The 18,347-nt window shown below is 42.5% G+C and overlaps 1 protein-coding gene across 8 annotated transcripts in view; it reads left to right on the top strand.

Moving 5' to 3' along the window:
• APOO (apolipoprotein O) overlaps window positions 1-18,347 on the top strand; it is a 115,122-nt gene that overhangs the window by 72,790 nt on the left and 23,985 nt on the right. For all 8 annotated transcript variants that reach the window (XM_063804082.1, XM_063804083.1, XM_520977.7 and 5 more), the window contains 4 exons: window positions 1,613-1,732; window positions 6,216-6,270; window positions 11,992-12,087; window positions 17,663-17,754. In XM_063804082.1, coding sequence (XP_063660152.1) covers window positions 1,613-1,732; window positions 6,216-6,270; window positions 11,992-12,087; window positions 17,663-17,754 — 363 coding nt within the window. The remainder of the gene's footprint in view (window positions 1-1,612; window positions 1,733-6,215; window positions 6,271-11,991; window positions 12,088-17,662; window positions 17,755-18,347) is intronic.

Raw genomic sequence — 18,347 nt, 5'->3', positions numbered from 1 at the left:
GGCTCATTGCAACCTCCTCCTCCTGGTTCAAGCCATTCTCCTGCCTCAGCCTCCCAAGTAGCTGGGATTATAGGCATGTGCCACCACGCCTGGCTAATTTTGTATTTTTAGTAGAGACAAGGTTTCACCATGTTGGCCAGGCTAGTCTCGAACTCCCGACCTCAGGTGATCCACCTGCCTCGGCCTCCCAAAGTGCTGGGATTACAAGCGTGAGCCACCACGCCCAGCCAGAAGACATTTAAACAGAGAAAATATATTTCCTTATAGTTTGTTTAATTTGTGGGAAATATTAAACTATGGCTTTTTCAACAGATAAACTTTAATGATACTTAGGTAAGGGCACAATTAAGGAATACTTTATAAATGTTTACTGGGGAATCCACTGTGTCCCAACAGGTTATAAGCACAACTCACTTTTCTAAGTGGTCTGCCTGATTCTTGGCTTATCTTGATTCTTATCGAGCCAAGAATATATTCACATTTTTTCCTCTCTAAGAAATTAGAGATCTGGATCCTTTCTGTTTCTTGGCTAGAGGAGCTGCTCATAAGTATATACTTAATAAATACTAAATTAAAAAAAAAAAACAAGAAATCTTCTCTCTACTGTTTACGTTCCTTTTTGGTCTGTACTTCCCACTAATTATTTTGGATATTCAGTTTCTGTTGCCTTTGAATAAAGTGAGGTAAGGATCTACCTTCAGTCCTGGGTAGGGTTACTAGATTGGTGTTTACATAAAGCTAATTAGCTTATCTTTTGCCCTTTACTCTCTTCTCAGGCCTTGGCACAGTGGCATTTTTGAGGGTAAAGAAGGCAGCCAGCAGTGGCTGTAAGAAGTTCTCTGGATGGAGAATAAACCTGCTGTCCTGCTTTGATTAACATCAGACCAATCATTTGAACTGAATGACATGCCCTTTGGTTACTCTCAAGCTTTTTTAACCCCTTCACCCACCCTTTAGAGTAATAAAATCTTTTTTCCAAGCTCAATCTAAGGTGGAATACCAAATACCAGTATATAAAATGCATAAAGAGGAGCTGCTTTGTTTGTAGTCAGTGGGTGGGGAGAAGGTAGGACACCTCATAGCCCTGCCCTTTTGGCCTTGGCCTCGTTGATTATGGAAATAAGGTGCAGAGATAGTTTGAGATAAAGTTCAGGTTGCTTGTAACCCTTAGAGTCACTGGAATTCATGAAGTATTATTATTATTATTATTTTTGAGATGGAGTCTCACTCTTGCCTAGGCTTGAGTGCACTGGCACAATCTTGGCTTACTGCTACCTCCACCTCCCAGGTTCAAGAGATTCTCCCGCTTCAGCCTCCCAAGTAGCTGGGATTACAGGCGCCCACCGCGACACCTGGCTAAGTTTTGTATTTTTAGTAGAGACTGGGTTTCGCCACGTTGGCTAGGCTGGTCTCGAACTCCTGACCTTAAGTGATCCGCCTGCCCTGGCTTCTCAAAGTGCTGGGATTACAAGCGTGAACCACCACACCCGACCACAGAGTCACTGTAATTCATGAATTACTAGAAATATTATATTAAATACTTACAAATTTGATAAATGTATCCTGTAGACAGTACATCTTTTAAATCTTTGTTTTGTTTTAATGTGCGCAGCTTTCACTCTACTCAGTTCCTGAGGGTCAATCGAAGTATGTGGAGGAGGCAAGGAGCCAGCTCGAAGAAAGCATCTCACAGCTCCGACACTATTGCGAGCCATACACAACCTGGTGTCAGGTACAACTGTTCTGAAAACGGAGTGAACGCATTTCTGTTTAGAGTCCATAGAGGAAAGTCTGTATTGGCTGCATGTTTTTGGAAAAAGGCATGATAAAGGGCCCCGAGATGGTTGACAGAGGCTGGGAAGGGTAGTGGGGGTCTGGGGGGAAGGTGGGGATGGCTAATGGGTGCAAAAAAAAAAAATAGCAAGAATGAATAAAACCTATTTGATAGCACAACAGGATGACTGTAGTCAACAATAATTTAATTGTACATTTTAAAATAACTTAAAGAGTGTAATTGGATTGTTTTTAACACTAAGGATAAATGCTTGAGCGGATAGATTCCGCATTCTCCATATTGTGCTTATTTCACATTGCATGCCTGTGTCAACACATCTCATGTGCCCCATAAATGTATATACCTACTACGTACCCACAAAAAATGTTTAAATACAAGGCCCCAAGTTAAAAGTGCCTGACTTACAGATGTTCTTCAGTGCCATCTGAGGAGGGGTTGCAGAGATGCCCTAGCTTCCTGGTGACAGCTGTTGTCACAGCTACAGAGAGAATTTCCCTCTCCCTGGGCAGTGCATAACGCCTTAACTAGAGAGCAGAGGGGCTAGGAACTACCTTGTTGCTTGCAGTTATGAAAACATTGTTGTCTACCAGGGGAGGCTTGTGGGCTGGAACTCTAAACAAAGAAAAAAGATGCAACGTAAACACTTACATAAAAATTGCGAAGTTTTTCTCCCCCCACTATACAAATCAGTGCCACTTAAACCAGGAGGGGATATGGCATTTTGAATGCTATACTAAAATAGGGTAGATACTAAAATAGGGTAGAATTCCATACTGGATTACTGAACTATTTGTTCTAGTGACCAAAGAACTACATATACAGATTGGTTTCTGTCCTTGCCTGGGTTTTAGGTCAGGCATTTGTCATTACGTAAATGAAAAGTATTTCTGTGATTTTTAACATCAGTAACCAACGTTTACAATCTATAGAATGCTTTTGTAGGCTTTGATACATATGTTTGCTCTACTTGATCTTGATTTTGAAAATTGAAATTAATAAAAACTAATAGATGTAGATATGTGGGAAATTGTCTAGATTTACCTTGCTTGAGATTTATATATTTAGTCTTTTTGGTTTTTTTTTTTGAGAGGGAGTCTTGCTCTGTCGCCCAGGCTGGAGTGCAGTAGCGTGCTCTCAGCTCACTGCAACCTCCACCTCCCGGGTTCAAGCAGTTCTCCCGCCTCAGCCTCCCAAGTAGCTGGGATTACAGGCACAAGCTACCATGCCTGGCTCATTTTTGTATTTATCGTAGAGGCAGAGTTTCGCCATGTTGGCCAGGCTGATGTCGAACTCCTGACCTCAAGTGATCTGTCCGCCTTGGCCTCCCAAAGTGCTGGGATTACAGGCGTGAGCCACCATGCCTGGCCTAAATTCAATTTTGATCCAGAGCTTGTTTAAAAATTTTTAATTTCCATTGGCTATGCTGCTGTTGAACTTTTGTTCACCAATTTAGAAAGAAAATAGTAAAGCATGGACTCTATCAACAATAAGAATTAGGCCATTATATTTAAGTATCATAACCATATTATTGAGTTAAGTAATACCTAAAGACTTTAAACATAACATGTTGTAAAATGATTAGACTTTATTCTCTTGTTGTAGAAGATTTTTAAACTTCTGGTAGTTAAGATAAAGTCAGCAAATTTGTGTGGATATTTTTGTATCATGTAGGCATGACTACGGTTACTTGTAGTCTGTCTGTTTTTTGTTTTGTTTTGTTTTGTTTTTTTGGCAATAAAAGTACTTTGTACCTTTTAGCCTAAGGTTGCTTTTTGTTTTTTACCTTTTCTTCCATGCGTGATACTCAGTGCAGCAAAATACCTCTCTGGATGATGGATTAGTTATCTATATGTTTATTTCCACTACTACTAAATATAAAAACTTGCTTGTAATTATAATAGTTTTTGTAATTATAATGGTTTTGTTTTCCTGGGTAGAACAAAGCCTTTATGAGTAGAAATATTTCTAATTCCTGGTTCCTTTTTCAGACCAGCAATTTCTAGCCCTTTTCTTGAAGAACCAATTTAATTTTGTTTTTTTGTTTTTTGTTTTTCTTTTTTTGAGACAGAGTCTCGCTCTGTTGCCAGGCTGGAGTGCAGTGGTGCAGTCTCAGCTCACTGCAACCTCCGCCTCCCGGGTTCAAGTGATTCTCCTGCCTCAGCTTCCTGAGTGGCTGGGACTACAGGTGTGTGCTACCAAGCCCAGATAATTTTTGTATTTTTAGTAGAGACGGGGTTTCACCATGTTGGCCAGGATGGTCTTGATCTCTTGACCTTGTGATCCGTCCACCTCGGCCTCCCAAGGTGCTGGGATTACAGGCATGACCCACTGTGCCCGGCCTTAATTTTTTTTAGTAGTAAAAATATTAAGCTAGCAAAAGAAGTGGGCAATCATTCTAGATATTGATCTGAAGTTTTCTTTTCTTTTCTTTTTTTTTTTTTTTTTTTTTTTTTTTTTTTGGTAGAGACAAGGTTTCACCATGTTGCCCAGGCTGATCTCAAACTCCTGGGCTCAAGAGCTCTGCCCACCTCAGCCTCCCAAGTAGCTCGGACATCATACACATACCACCATGCCCAACTAATATTTTTATTTTTATTTTTTTTTATTTTTTTGAGACAGGGTCTCGCTCTGTCCCCCAGGCTGGAGTACAGTGGCGCGATCTCGGCTCACCGCAAGCACCGCCTCTTGGGTTCACGCCATTCTCCTGCCTCAGCCTCCCGAGTAGCTGGGACTACAGGTGCCTGCCACCACGCCCGGCTAATTTTTTTGTATTTCTAGTAGAGACCAGGTTTCACTGTGTTAGCCAGGATGGTCTCGATCTCCTGACTTCGTGATCCACCTGCCTTGGCCTCCCAAAGTGCTGGGATTACAGCCGTGAGCCACCGTGCCCAGCCTAATATTTTTATTTTTTTGTAGAGATGGGGTCTCTGCTGTGTTGCCCAAGCTGGTTCTCAAATTCCTGACCTCACGAGATACTCCTGTCTTAGCCTTCCAAAGTGTTGGGATTACAGGCGTGAAATAATGGATTTTAATGAAGTGATACTCAGTTCTTTAGATCTTCTGGCTAATTTGGCATTTATTATTTCAGGTCATTTAAAAGAATGAGGATAACTTGTTCTGACTTGAACTGAATTACACAAAACAAATCCTTTTCCAGGCCGGGCGCAGTAGCTCACGCCTGTAATCCCAGCAGTTTGGGAGGCCAAGGCAGGTGGATCACCTGAGGTCAGGAGTTTGAGACCAGCCTGGCCAACATAGCGAAACCCTGTCCCTACCAAAAATACAAAAATTAGTTGGGCATGGTGGTGGGCACCTGTAATCCCAGCTACTCGGGAGGCTGAGGCAGGAGTAATCACTTGAATCCAGGAGGCGGAGGTTGCAGTGAGCCGAGGTCGCGCCACTGCACTCCAGCCTGGGTGACAAAAGCGAAACTCTATCTCAAAAAAAAAAATTAATTAATTAAAATAAAAATAAAAAAACAAATCCTTTCCCAAATGGCAACTAGTTTTGATACCTTCTGATACCCATGTATCTCTTCTTGTCTTCACTGTAGACTTCTTGAAGGTGGGTACCTTCTAGCGGGTCCCTCGTTTCCTTTAGGATCATGTGATATTCATGTACAAAGCCTTTTTTTTTTTTTTTGAGACACACCCAGGCTGGAGTGCAGTGGCGCCATCTCGGCTCACTGCAACCTCCGCCTCCTGGATTGAAGTGATTCTCCTGCCTCAGCCTCCCGAGTAGCTGGGACTACAGGCGCATGCCACCACGCCCGGCTAATTTTTGTATTTTTAGTAGAGACAGGGTTTCACCATGTTGGTCAGGCTGGTCTCCAACTCCTGACCTCAGGTGATCTGCCCCACTCGGCCTCCCAAAGTGCTGGGATTACAGGAGTGAGCCATCATGCCTGGCCACAAAGCCTTTTTATTGTTTTTAAGAGAATGTTGACACCTCATTTGCTTTGGGCTATAGCCTTTGTCTCATTAAAGCTGGTCATTCTTGCTTCAAATGGGCAGTTCCCAGATGTAGGCTCTAATTAATGGCAGATCAGGAAGTAGTTAATATGAAAGACAGATTTAATCTCATGGAGAAAAGCTTGCCACTTAAATATCAAGGGGATTGATTTTTAGTCTATTTTTTCCATTTTAATGGAAGAGTGAAATGGCTGGATTGTTGAAACCACTCTGTTTGGAATCTGCTTCCTGTGGCAGTAGTAAGCCATTCTGCTGAGTAATTTGCAGGGAAGGGAAGATTATAATAGGAAAAACAAACAAAAAGACCCAGACAGACAGTGTATCCCTTTGTTCAAAAAGCGTTAATAACATGATAATTTATTCAGTAAAAACAAGTATATTTATTCTGTTAACTTTCTAATCAGCAGATCCTGTGAATAGTTTCATTCAGTTTCTTTTTACCTTTTTAGGAAACGTACTCCCAAACTAAGCCCAAGATGCAAAGTTTGGTTCAATGGGGGTTAGGTAAGTTGATTTTAAATTAGGCATAATCAGCTACTTCATTAACATTGAACTCTTTAATCGGAGTTCCATGAATGAGCTCCAAGAAATCTGTGTATTCCTTAAAATTATATGCAGAATTTTAGAGCTATGTGGATTTTTCTGGGAAGAGGAGCTGTTGTTTTCATCAGATTTCAGGCAACTAGTGTCCCCAAATAGTCAGGTAAGTCTCTTCAAGATTGTTAGGATTCTTGGGCTAGCAAGTACAGATATACTGCTTTAAAAAAAAAAAAAAACTCATTTCTAGGTGCAGCGTAATACACCATACTAATTCATCAATAGATTTTCTGAATCGGAATAGCTCATTTGCATTGCAATTAATAGATGCTCTAGAAGTTTTGAAGCAGGAAGGAGCTGAGTTGGTACTCCTATAAAAGGTCTTACTGCATAATTGATAGTGTTCTTACATTTTTTTTCATTTGGTTTTATTTTCCTTGATTATTTTTCAGTTGTGGGCCACTTATCACATACACTCACAAACTGGATTCACAGTCCATGTTCTGACTAATCTTAATCAGAAACTGGTAAATTAATAAAGATACCGATCATATTTCATTCCCCTTATTGGACATCTCGGAAACAAAATCTTGTTTTTACAAGGGTTTGTTTCCATGATAGAACAAAATAAACATGAGTACAGTTTCTTTGCTAAGATCATCATGGTGTATTGATGTCCTGATATTTCTGAGACTGTCAGATAAATTTATCGTTTGAAGACAAACATAACAATAGCTGCCTACTGGTTTTTTGTTTTTTTTTTTTTTTGAGACAAAATATCACTCTGTCACCCAGGCTAGAGTGCAGTGGCATAGTCTCAGCTCACTGATACCTTTGTCTCTCAGGTTCAAGCGATTCTCCCACCTTAGCTTCCCGAGTAGCTAGGATTACAAGCGTGTGCCACCACATCCAGCTAGTTTTTGTATTTTTAGTAGAGACAGGGTTTCACCTTGTTAGCCGGGCTGGTCTCAAACTCCTGACCTCAAGTGATCTGCCCGCCTCGGCCCAAAATATTGGGATTACAGGCGTGAGCCACCATACCTGGCCCCCTACTGGTTCTTTAAATTATTAAGGCATGTTAATAAGTAACATCTTAATTTTATTAATTTCATTAACACTTATTTAAGACTTATATGTCAGGTACTATTCTAAGTGCTTTACAAATACCAATTTATTGGGGGTGGAGTGAGGATGGTTAATGAGTACAAAAATATAGTTACAATGAATAAGACCTAGTATTTGATAGCACAGTAGGGTGACTGCAGTCAATAATACTTTATTGTACATTTTATTTTTTATTATTTTATTTATTTTTTATTTTTTTGAGACAGATTCTCACTCTGTTGCCCAGGCTGGAGTGCAGTGGTGCTATCTTGGCTCACTGCAACCTCCGCCTCCCAGGTTCAAGCAATTCTCCTGTCTCAGCCTCCCGAGTAGCTGGGACTGCAGGCACACGCCACCACACCCAGCCTATTTTTTGTATTTTTAGTAGAGACGGGTTTCACCATATTGGTCAGGCTGGTGTCGAACTCCTGACCTCAGGCGATCCACCCACCTCAGCCCCCCAAAGTGCTGGGATTACAGGTGTGAGCCGCCGCGCCTAGCTTATTGTACATTTTAAATAACTAAAAAAGCTATACTCTTTTAGGTATTGTAAATAAACTGAAAGAGTATAATTGGGATGCTTGTAACACAAAGAAAAATGATAAATGCTTGAGGTAAAGGATACTTCATTTACCCTGATGTGATTATTATGCATTGTATGCCTGAACCAAAATACCTCATTTACCCCGTAAATATATACACCTACTATGTACCCACAAAAATTTGGTATATATATATATATATATATATATATATATATATATATATATATAAATTCTCATAACAAGCTGACAGATACCTTATTATCTTCATTTTTATCCGAGGAAACTAGAGAACTCCTGATACAGTCTTTTATGTGTCCATGTGTGGCTGAGAGGTCTCTTGTTTAAATTTTTCTGAGACAGGATCTTTCTCTGTCATCCGGGCTGGAATCCAGTGGCGTGATCATAGCTCACTGCAGCCTCGACCTCCTGGGCTCAAGCAATCCTTCCAGCTCAGCCTCCCGAGTAGCTAGGATTACAGGCATGTGCCATCACATTTTTTCCACTTTTTGTAGAGGCAGGGTCTCACTTTTTTGCCCAGACTCCGTACAGTCTTAAAACATATCTTCTTTCCCCTTTCTTTGTGATTTACCCACTTTGGCCCAGCTCACCAGAGCCATCTGGGTGTCCCTCTGTCAACTGCTCTGTGTACACATCTAGAATTGAGCAACACTGGGCTAGTAGGCAAAAATAAAGGGAAGTAAAAAATTGCCTCAAATGACCCAGACTAGAGGATGGAAAGTAAAAACTAGGCTAAAGGCAAAATAAGTAACAGGCCAGACAGTAATTAATGCAAACATAATACAAGTCCTATAGTAGTATTTAAAATGATCACATTTCCCAAAGAACCCAGGAAAAGGAAAACTGGCATGTATCTAGTATTACTTAGGGGACAGAATTGCTGAGTTTTCCAGTTTATTAGTTCAGTTCTGTATATATTTTTTAAGTCACCATTCTGCCAGGCCTCGAAAATTGAGATTGGTTAAGACAGTGGTCACAACCACTGAGATGCATGTAATATATTATTCAGTACTAATGCAAATACAGAGATAATCACAGACCATTATTGAAGGTACAGAGGAAGGAGATTAGTTTAATTGAAATCGAGGAGGTGGGAGCAGTCAGGGAAGGACTTCTGAAGTGAATCTTGAAGGAGTAGTGTTAGCCACTCCAAAATGTGGGGGTGGGACTGCTGGAAGCAGGCATTGCACACTGGGCCCAGCATGATCAGGCTTAGAGGTGTGACTTGGTATTGGATGTTTGAGGAACCCTAAGTAGATAGGGAGTGCTGAAGATGAGATTGAGGAGACATGAGGGCTTTGTGTAAGTCATGACCTAGCTAAAATTCATTTGTTAATTCATCCAGTATTTTTTTTTTTTTTTTGAGACGGAGTCTTACTCTGTCGCACAGGCTGGAGTGCAGTGGCGCGGTCTCGGCTCACTGCAAGCTCCGCCTCCTGGGTTTACGCCATTCTCCTGCCTCAGCCTCCCGAGTAGCTGGGACTACAGGCGCCTGCCACCACACCTGGCTAATTTTTTTTTTTTTTTTTTTTGGTATTTTTAGTAGAGATGGGGTTTCACCATGTTAGCCAGGATGGAATACATCCAGTATTTATCAACTCCTGGCAGTGTGATTTTTGTTTTTTTGTTTTTTGAGACAGAGTCTCGCTCTGTTGCCCAGGCTGGAGTGCAATGGTGTGATCTCGGCTCACTGCAACCTCTGCCTCCCAGGTTCAAGCGATTCTCCTGCCTCAGCCTCCTGAGTAGCTGGGATTACAGGCACACGCCACCACGCCTGGCTAATTTTTGTATTTTTGGTAGAGACGGGGTTTCACCATGTTGGTCAAGCTGGTCTCGAACTCCTGACCTTGTGATCTGCCTGCATCGGCCTCCCAAAGTGCTGGGATTACAGGCGTGAGCCACTGCGCCTGGCCTGTTTTTGTTTTTGTTTGGAGACAGGGTCTCACTCAGTCACCTAGGCTGGAGTGTGGTGGCGTGATCATAGCTCATTGCAGTCTTGACTTCCTGGACTCAAGCAATCCTCCCACCTCAGCCTCCCAAGTAGCTGGGACCACAGACATGCATCACCACACCTGGCTAATTTTTTTTTAAATTTTTTGTAGAGACAGGGTTTCGCCATGTTGCCCAGGCTGTTCTTGAACTCCTGGACTCAAGCAATCCTCCCACCTTGGCCTCCCAAAGTGCTGGGATTACAGGCGTGAACCACCACACCCAGCCATCATTCTTAATAAATATCTATTGAATGAACATCCATTATTACCACTGAGGGAAGATAACACAGAAGTGTAAGCAATCTATCATTAAGGAGCTTACATTCTCCTTGGGGAGACACCAGATACACACCTGAATAATTAAACACAGGGTACTATAGGATTAGGTACCAAGTGATGGTACAGAGAATAAATATGATGGGACTTTAGAGGAGGGAGAGAGGTATGAACTGATGAGCTTAGGAAAGGCTTTTGTGTGGAAGTAGGACTCAACTTGGCTTTTATGAGGTGGGATTGGCTCAGTGGAGAGGAGACGAGGCATTATGTGAATGAAGTCAGAAGGCATGTTCAGGCATGATGAATAGGTCACATGTTGTATTTATTTTTATTCTATCACCATCAACAGCGATCAACAGTGGCTATTTTCTGAGTGAAATTACAAGTTTCCTTTATTATCCAAATTTATTCTGTTCTTCGGTTCGAATAATGAGTTCAGATGGCAAAGGATGCTTATTTTTCTGAGTCTAATGTATTTGATTTCTTTCTTTTTTTTTTTTTGAGAAGGAGTCTCGCTCTGTCACCCATGCTGGAGTGCAGTGGCGCGATCTTGGCTCACTGCAACCTCCACCTCTCGGGTTCAAATGATTCTCCTGCCTCAGCCTCCTGAGTAGCTGGGATTACAGGAGCGTGCCACCATGCCCAGCTAATTTTTTTGTATTTTTAGTAGAGATGGGGTTTTACCATGTTGGTCAGGCTGGTCTTGAACTCCTGACCTCGTGATCCGCCCTCCTCGGCCTCCCAAAGTGCTGGGATTACAGGAGTGAGCCACCGCACCTGGCCTTCCTTTTTTTTTTTTTTTTTTTTTTTTTTTTAAGAGGCTGTGTCTTGCTCTGTGGCTCAGGCTGTCAGGCTGGAGTGCAGTGGCTCAATCCTAGCTCACCGCAGCCTTGAACTCCTGAGCTCAAATGATTCTTCTGCCGTAGCCTTGGAAAGTGCTGAGTTTATAGGAATGAGCCACCACTCACAGCTTGTTTTTGATTCCTGAGTTTCAGAGAGCAAGCAGCAAAGCTTCAGATAGCAATAGATCTATCCAAAGATTTATCCAAATCTATTCTGTTTTTGTGTTTCCATAACAAGAGTTTGAATAGCAAAGGATCCCTGTATTTGTATTCCTCCCTGTGCAAATTGCTGATTCAGATCTGTTGCTTTCAGGAATATGAAAGTAATTTAACATTTACTTCATTGTCAGTAGGTTGTTGGACCAAAGGTACTTGAAAATTGGACACTTGCAGCCGGGCGCAGTGGCTCACACCTGTAATCCCAGCACTTTGGGAGGCTGAGGCGGGTAGATCACCTGAGGTCAGGAGTTCGAGACCAGCCTGGCCAACATGGTGAAACCCCATCTCTACTAAAAATACAAAAGTTAGCTGGGCGTGGTGGCGGGCGCTTGTAATCCCAGCTACTTGGGAGGCTGAGGCAGGAGAATTGCTTGAACCTGGGAGGCAGAGGTTGCAGTGAGCCGAGATCACGCCATTGCACACCAGCCTGGGCGACAAGAGCAAAACTTCATCTCAAAAAAAAAAAAAAAAGAAAGAAAAGAAAATTGGACACTTGCTATGTGAATAGTAAATCTTGTTTATATGTCACATAAAAAGAGTATGTTGAAGAGAAGTATAGTAGCAGGATGCAGAGAATATGTGGTTTGAAAAGCACTTGATACTATATATACATATTATATACTGTATAAGACTTTGGTTTTGTTTTTTAATGAGAAATTTATGGAACTGCTTCCTGGTCTAATTCTATTGTAGACAGCTATGACTATCTCCAAAATGCACCTCCTGGATTTTTTCCGAGACTTGGTGTTATTGGTTTTGCTGGCCTTATTGGACTCCTTTTGGCTAGAGGTAGGTGCAATTTTATGGGTTTAACAGTCAGCTCATAAAGCAGAGATAGAATATATGTTTCATTCTTTCCCTTCATTTACCAGGTTTCAGAATAATGAGTTGGTTCCTAAATACGGCTTTCTTAATGTATAATTGATATGGTTATCATATTTGATTTTAAACATAAATAGAAATTGTATACTCTTGGTAAAAAAAAGAAGTTATACTTTATAGGCACATTTACTTGATCAAATCTCTGTTGTTCTTTGGTACAGAAAGAGCGAAATTTTAAAGTCTTTCACACCTGAGAAATCAACTGTTTCTAAACGTTTCACTATTAAGATCAAGCTATATTAATCACAGTAGATAGAGCAGTGATTTAATAGAGATTTTATTACCTTCTTGATTTGTCATGCCTTCAGTCAGTGATGACAAAAACTTTAAAAATGCTTTAAATGCTAACAAATGCCAACTTAAAAATATTACTATACTGCTAGATTATAAAATATCTATAGGAAATAAAGGCTAATAAAATACTTTGCTATGATGAGATGAATTTGTTATCAACTACTTGAAGTTTTACTAGTTGGAAACTAAATGTTTATGATATAAAATTCTGACATTACCATCATTCCTAATGAAGAAAGTTTATGAATCCTGTAATCAGACCCCCGTAAAAGAGAACCATAGAGACTACTCTGGTCCCTGTATTAGTTTGTTTTGCATTGCTATAAAGGAATATCTGAGGCTGGGTAATTATAAAGAAAAGAGATGCCAGGCGCAGTGGCTCACGCCTGTAATCCCAGCACTTTGGGAGGCCGAGGCAGGTAGATCACAAGGTCAGGAGATCGAGACCATCCTGGCTAACACGGTGAAACCCCGTCTCTACTAAAAATGCAAAAAATTAGCCGGGCGTGGTGGCAGGTGTCTGTAGTCCCAGCTACTCGGGAGGCTGAGGCAGGAGAACGGTGTGAACCTGGGAGACGGGGCTTGCAGTGAGCTGAGTTCGAGCCACTGCACTTCAGCCTGGGCGACAGTGCGAGACTCCGTCTCAAAAGAAAAAAAAAAGAGGTTTATTTGGCTTATGGTTCTGCAAGCTGTACAAGAAGCGTGGCATCAGCATCTATTTCTGTTGAGGGTTTCAGAAAGCTTCCAATCGTGGTGGAAGGCAAAGGGGGAGCAGGCGCATCATATGGTGAGAGAGGGAGCTAGAGAGATGCCAGGCTCTTTTAAACAACCAGCCCTCATGTTAACTAATAGAGTGAGAAATTACTCATTACCACAGGGAGGGCACCAAGCCATTCATGAGGGATCCACCCCCATGACCCAAACACCTCCCAGCGTGGGGGTTCACATTTCAACATGAGATTTAAAGGGGACAATCATTCAAACTGTATCAGTCCTATTCCTCCAATTTAAAAAATCTTCCCTCTACATGCAATAGCTGTTACTTTAGTTTAGTTTCGTTTCGTTTCGTTTAGCTTAATTTGAGATAGAGTCTCACTCTGTCGCCCAGGCTGGAGTGCAGTGGCACAATCTCGGCTCACTGCACCCTCCGCCTCCTGGGTTCAAGTGATTCTCCTGCCTCAGCCTCCCAAATAGCTGGGATTATAGATGTGCACCACCACGCCCAACTAATTTTTGTATTTTTAGTAGAGATGGGGTTTCGCCATGTTGGCCAGGCTGGTCTCAAACTCCCGAGCTCAAGCAGTCTTCCTTCTTCAGCCTCCCAAAGCGCTAGGATTACAGGCATGAGCCACTGCGCCCAGCCTATCTTGTGTATCTTTGAAAATTTACTCTCATTCTTTTTCCTTCCTCAACTCATTAATTAGCAATTGAGTTATTTAAAAGGACCCTATGTGTCTCTTATATTTTCTTGATTATTTTATTTTGTTCCTTTTGAATTTTTTTTGCTTTGGTCATTTCCAAGAGCTCCTTCCTGTTCTTTGAATGTTCTTTTTTTCATAGAATTATTTTTTTCTTTTAATGTAGTGGCTTTTAAAATTTATTTGATGATACTTAGTAATAGGTTTAGTTTTGTTTTGAAGTTCTTCTGTTTCCTTTGTGCTTGTCTTGGTCTTTTTTTTTCTTTGTGCTTGTCTTGGTCTTTCTCCTTTATGTTTCAGGCTTTCCACAAATGACTGGTGATTCTTGGTTATCCAGTCATGTTTCAAAGTGAGGCAGCTGAAATGCTAATAAGAACTCTTTCACCTGTAATCCCAGCACTTTGTGAGGCTGAGGCAGGCGGATCACCTGAGGTCAGGAGTTCAAGACCAGCCTGGCCAACATGGGAAAACCCCATCTCTACTAAAAATACAAAAAATAGCCGGGTGTGGTGGAGGGTGTCTGTAATCCCAGCTACTCAGGAGGCTGAGGCTAGAGAATCACTTGAACCCAGGAGGCAGAGGTTGCAGTGAGCTGAGATCACGCCACTGCACTCCAACCTGAGCAACAGAGCAAGACTCCGTCTCGGAAAAAAAAAAAAAAAAAAAAAAGAACTCCCTGTCTGTACGTGGGGCCCACTGACGGGCAGTTTCTACCTCAGAGGAGCTGGGCAGTAAGTGACCATATACAAGGGTGCACCCAGGGCCAGTGTGAGGAGGGCTTTTCTCTCAGGCACTGACATACTCACCCCTTCCAGCTCTCTTGGTTCTCAGCAGGAAATCCATGGTGTTTCTTTAGTGATACCCTGCCCCCACTGTTTTAACTCTTTTTTTTTTTTTTTTTTTTTTTTTTTGAGACAGGATCTTGCTTTATCACCCAGTGTGTTAGGCCATTCTTGCATTGCTATAACCTAACACTGGGTAATTTATAAAGAAAAGAGGTTTAGTTGGCTCACAGTTCTGCAGGCTGTACAGGAAGCATGGCACCAGCATCTCCTCGGCTTCTGGTGAGGCCTTGGGCTGCTTGCAATCATGGTGGAAGGCAAAGGGGGAGCTGGTGTCTCACATGGCAAGAGTGCGAGCAAGAGAAAGAGGTGGGGGAGGTGTCACACATTTTTAAACAACCAGATCTCAAGAGAACTCACTGTTGCACAAGGACAGCACCAAGGGAATGGTGTTAAACCATCTGTGAGAAATCCACCTTCATGATCCGGTCACGTCCCACCAGGCCCCACCTCCAACATTGGGGATTACAATTTAACATGAGATTCAGAGAGAACAACATCCAAATTATCACCCAGGCTGGAGTGCAGTGGCATAGACACAGCTCACAGTAGCCTTGAACTCCTGGGCTCAAGCAATCCTCCAGCCTCAGCCTCCTGAGTAGCTAGGACCACAGGCACACGCCACCACACCTTACTAATTTTTTAATTTTTTGTAGAGAAGTGGTCTCCCTAAGTTGCCCAGGCTGGTCTCAAACTCCTAGGCTCAATCAGTCCTCCCACCTCAGCCTCCCAAAGTGCTGGGATTACAGGTGTGAGCCACTGCATCAGGCTCACTTTTTTTTTTGTTTTTTGTTTTAAAGGAATAGAGATGGGGGGCTGGGTGTACTGGCTAATGCCTGTAATCCCAGCACTTTGGGAGGCTGAGGCAGGTGGATTGCTTGAGCTCAGGAGTTCAAGACCAATCTGGGCAACATGAGGAAACCCCGTGTCTACAAAAACTACAAAAAAAAAAAAAAAAAATTAGCCAGGCATGATGGCTTGCACCTCTTGTCCCACCTACTTGAGGGGCTGAGGCAGGAAGATAGTTTGAACCTGGGAGGTCGAGGCTGCAGTGAGCCATGATTGTGCCACTGCACTCCAGCCTGGGAGACCGAGTGAGGCCCTCTCTCAACAGAAAAAAAAGAAATGGAGATGGAGTCTCGCTATGTTACTCCAGCTGGTCTCAATTCCTGGCCTCAAGCAATCCTTATGCCTCGACCTCCCCAAGTGCTAGGATTACAGGTGTGAGCCACCACACCCAGTAACCCTGGTTTACTGGGTTTTTTAACATTTTGAACTGGTGTGACTTCCTGGCCAGGGGTAGTTTTGTACTGGGATGGCATAGGGGAAGGAAAGGCCATGCTGGTCCATGCATCGGACTTGCGTTTGTCCTGTGCCCTTGTCTTGCTCCCTGGTTGCCATCTCCACTCCCCACGGTACCTGCCATCTCTGGATCTGGAATCTCCCTGGGGCTGCCTGGGACAGATCTGCTCCCTCTGAGGCTGCACTCCTCCTCAAGATTTCAAGATTTCAAGGCAGTGTGTCCTCTTATTTCCGTTCACTCTCCATTTTCTGAAAATTGATTGACACTTCCTGTCTGCCCGTGGCCCTTCCACACATTTTCTCTTCATTGTGGGTTTATTAATGTTTTTTCTTACTGTTTTTTTAACAGGGTTGCAGAAAGGGGAGAAGAAGAACGCTTGTGTTTAGTATTTATATAGGAAGCCAGATTGCTATAAAAGAACATAAACCCTAGAAACCAAAATACTCTTGTTTATTTTTAAAGTAATCTTTTTTTCTGCTCTGTTAGGGAAAAAAAGGTGTTCTCTTGAAAACACTTGGTCCTGAGTGAAAGAAGCCAGTCACAAAGGACCATATATTTACTGCATGATTCCATTTATATGAAATATCCAGAGGGCCGGGCGCAGCGGCTTACACCTGTAATCCCAGCACTTTGGGAGGCCGTGGCGGGTGGATCACCTGAGGTCAGGAGTTCGAGACCAGCCTGGCCAGCATGGCGAAACCCCATGCCTACTAAAAATACAAAATTAGCCGGGCATGGTGGCGTGTGCCTGTAACCCCAGCTACTCGAGAGGCTGAGGCAGGAGAATTGCCTGAACCTGAGAGGCAGAGGTTGCAGTGAGCCAAGATTGCGCCATTGCACTCCAGCCAGGGTGACAAGAGCAAAACTCTGTCTCAAAAAAAAAAAAAAAGAAATATCCGGAGTAGGCAAACACATAGAGATAGAAAGTAGATCAATGGTTGCCTAGGGCTGGACGGTACGGGGGAGTTGAGGAATGACTGCTAATGGGTTTCTTTTAGTGATTATGAAAAAGCTCTAAAGTTAATTGTAATGATGGTTACACACCTCTGTCAATATACTAAAAGCCATTGAACGGTACTTTAAATGGGTGAATATGAATTTTATCTCAATAAAGCAGTGCAAAAGCGTTTTGGTGCACATGACTTTATTTGGCACATTCTTTCAGTTTAGGACCAAAGAAATCTTATTCAGTGGTGGGGTTATTTTGGTTTTGTTGTTTGGGTTTCTTAAGAGACACGGTCTTGCTTTGTCACCCAGGCTGGAGTTTAGAGGTGTGATCATAGCTCATTGTAACCTCGAACTCCTGGGATCAAGGAATCCTCCCACCTCAGCCTCCCAAGTAGCTAGGACTATAGGCACACACTACCACGCCTGGCTAATTTTTTTATTTTAATCTTTGTAGAGACAGGATCTGACTATGTTGGTGTCAAACATACCAGCCTGAGGCCCAGGCTGGTGTCAAACTCCTGGCCTCAAGTGATCCTCCCGCCTCGGCCTCCCAGAGCTTTTGGATTACAGGCGTGAGCCACTGTGCCTGGCCTTGTTCCGTATTAAATGGATAAGGTAAATTGTGATGGTGAGGATAATGAATCATCTGATGGCGTGTACAACCTTTTATTTATTAGGTTCAAAAATAAAGAAGCTAGTGTATCCGCCTGGTTTCATGGGATTAGCTGCCTCCCTCTATTATCCACAACAAGCCATCGTGTTTGCCCAGGTAAGAGAAACTCTGTAATCCATGATGTCCCTCATTCTTGTTTGTGTGTGTATGAATCTGATGCTTAATTTTATTTTATTTTGCAGTTCTTATAACACCAGACTAAAATTTGTTTGTACATATAGATGAATACAGCAAATTTAAATGATTTTCTCCACTATATGCCTCAGTTCTGGCCCTTCTTCCAGTAATGCCAGTGTTCACAGAATTTGAACACGAATTTGCATGATTGTTTGAATATTCATCAGCAAAAATTTAATATACATTTTTTGTATACTTACATGGAAGTCTAGAGACTCAAATTCCAAAGCTGATAATTATGGGTCACTCAGTTTATGCATGTCCGGTCACAACCTGCTCTCATTGGTATTGTAGACCCAGACTACTCTGACTTCCACTCCTCCCTAGTACTGGTGCCCTTGCTTTCCTTGCTGGGGACTTTGGGGACTGTAATCCCCTCTGCTTGGAGTGCCTTTTTCGGGGCTTTCAGTTGGCTGCTCCTTTCTTATCCTTGAAGCCTCAGTCTTATGGTACCCTGGCAAGCAGATCTATCACGGTGGCAGGCAACATGGATAAAGCTGTACCACCGATTC

Source organism: Pan troglodytes, chromosome X (genome assembly GCF_028858775.2).
Source record: "Pan troglodytes isolate AG18354 chromosome X, NHGRI_mPanTro3-v2.0_pri, whole genome shotgun sequence".
Taxonomy (NCBI): Eukaryota; Metazoa; Chordata; class Mammalia; order Primates; family Hominidae; genus Pan; species Pan troglodytes.
Note: the sequence above shows the minus strand (reverse complement) of the source record. Positions and strands in the feature narration are given on the sequence as shown.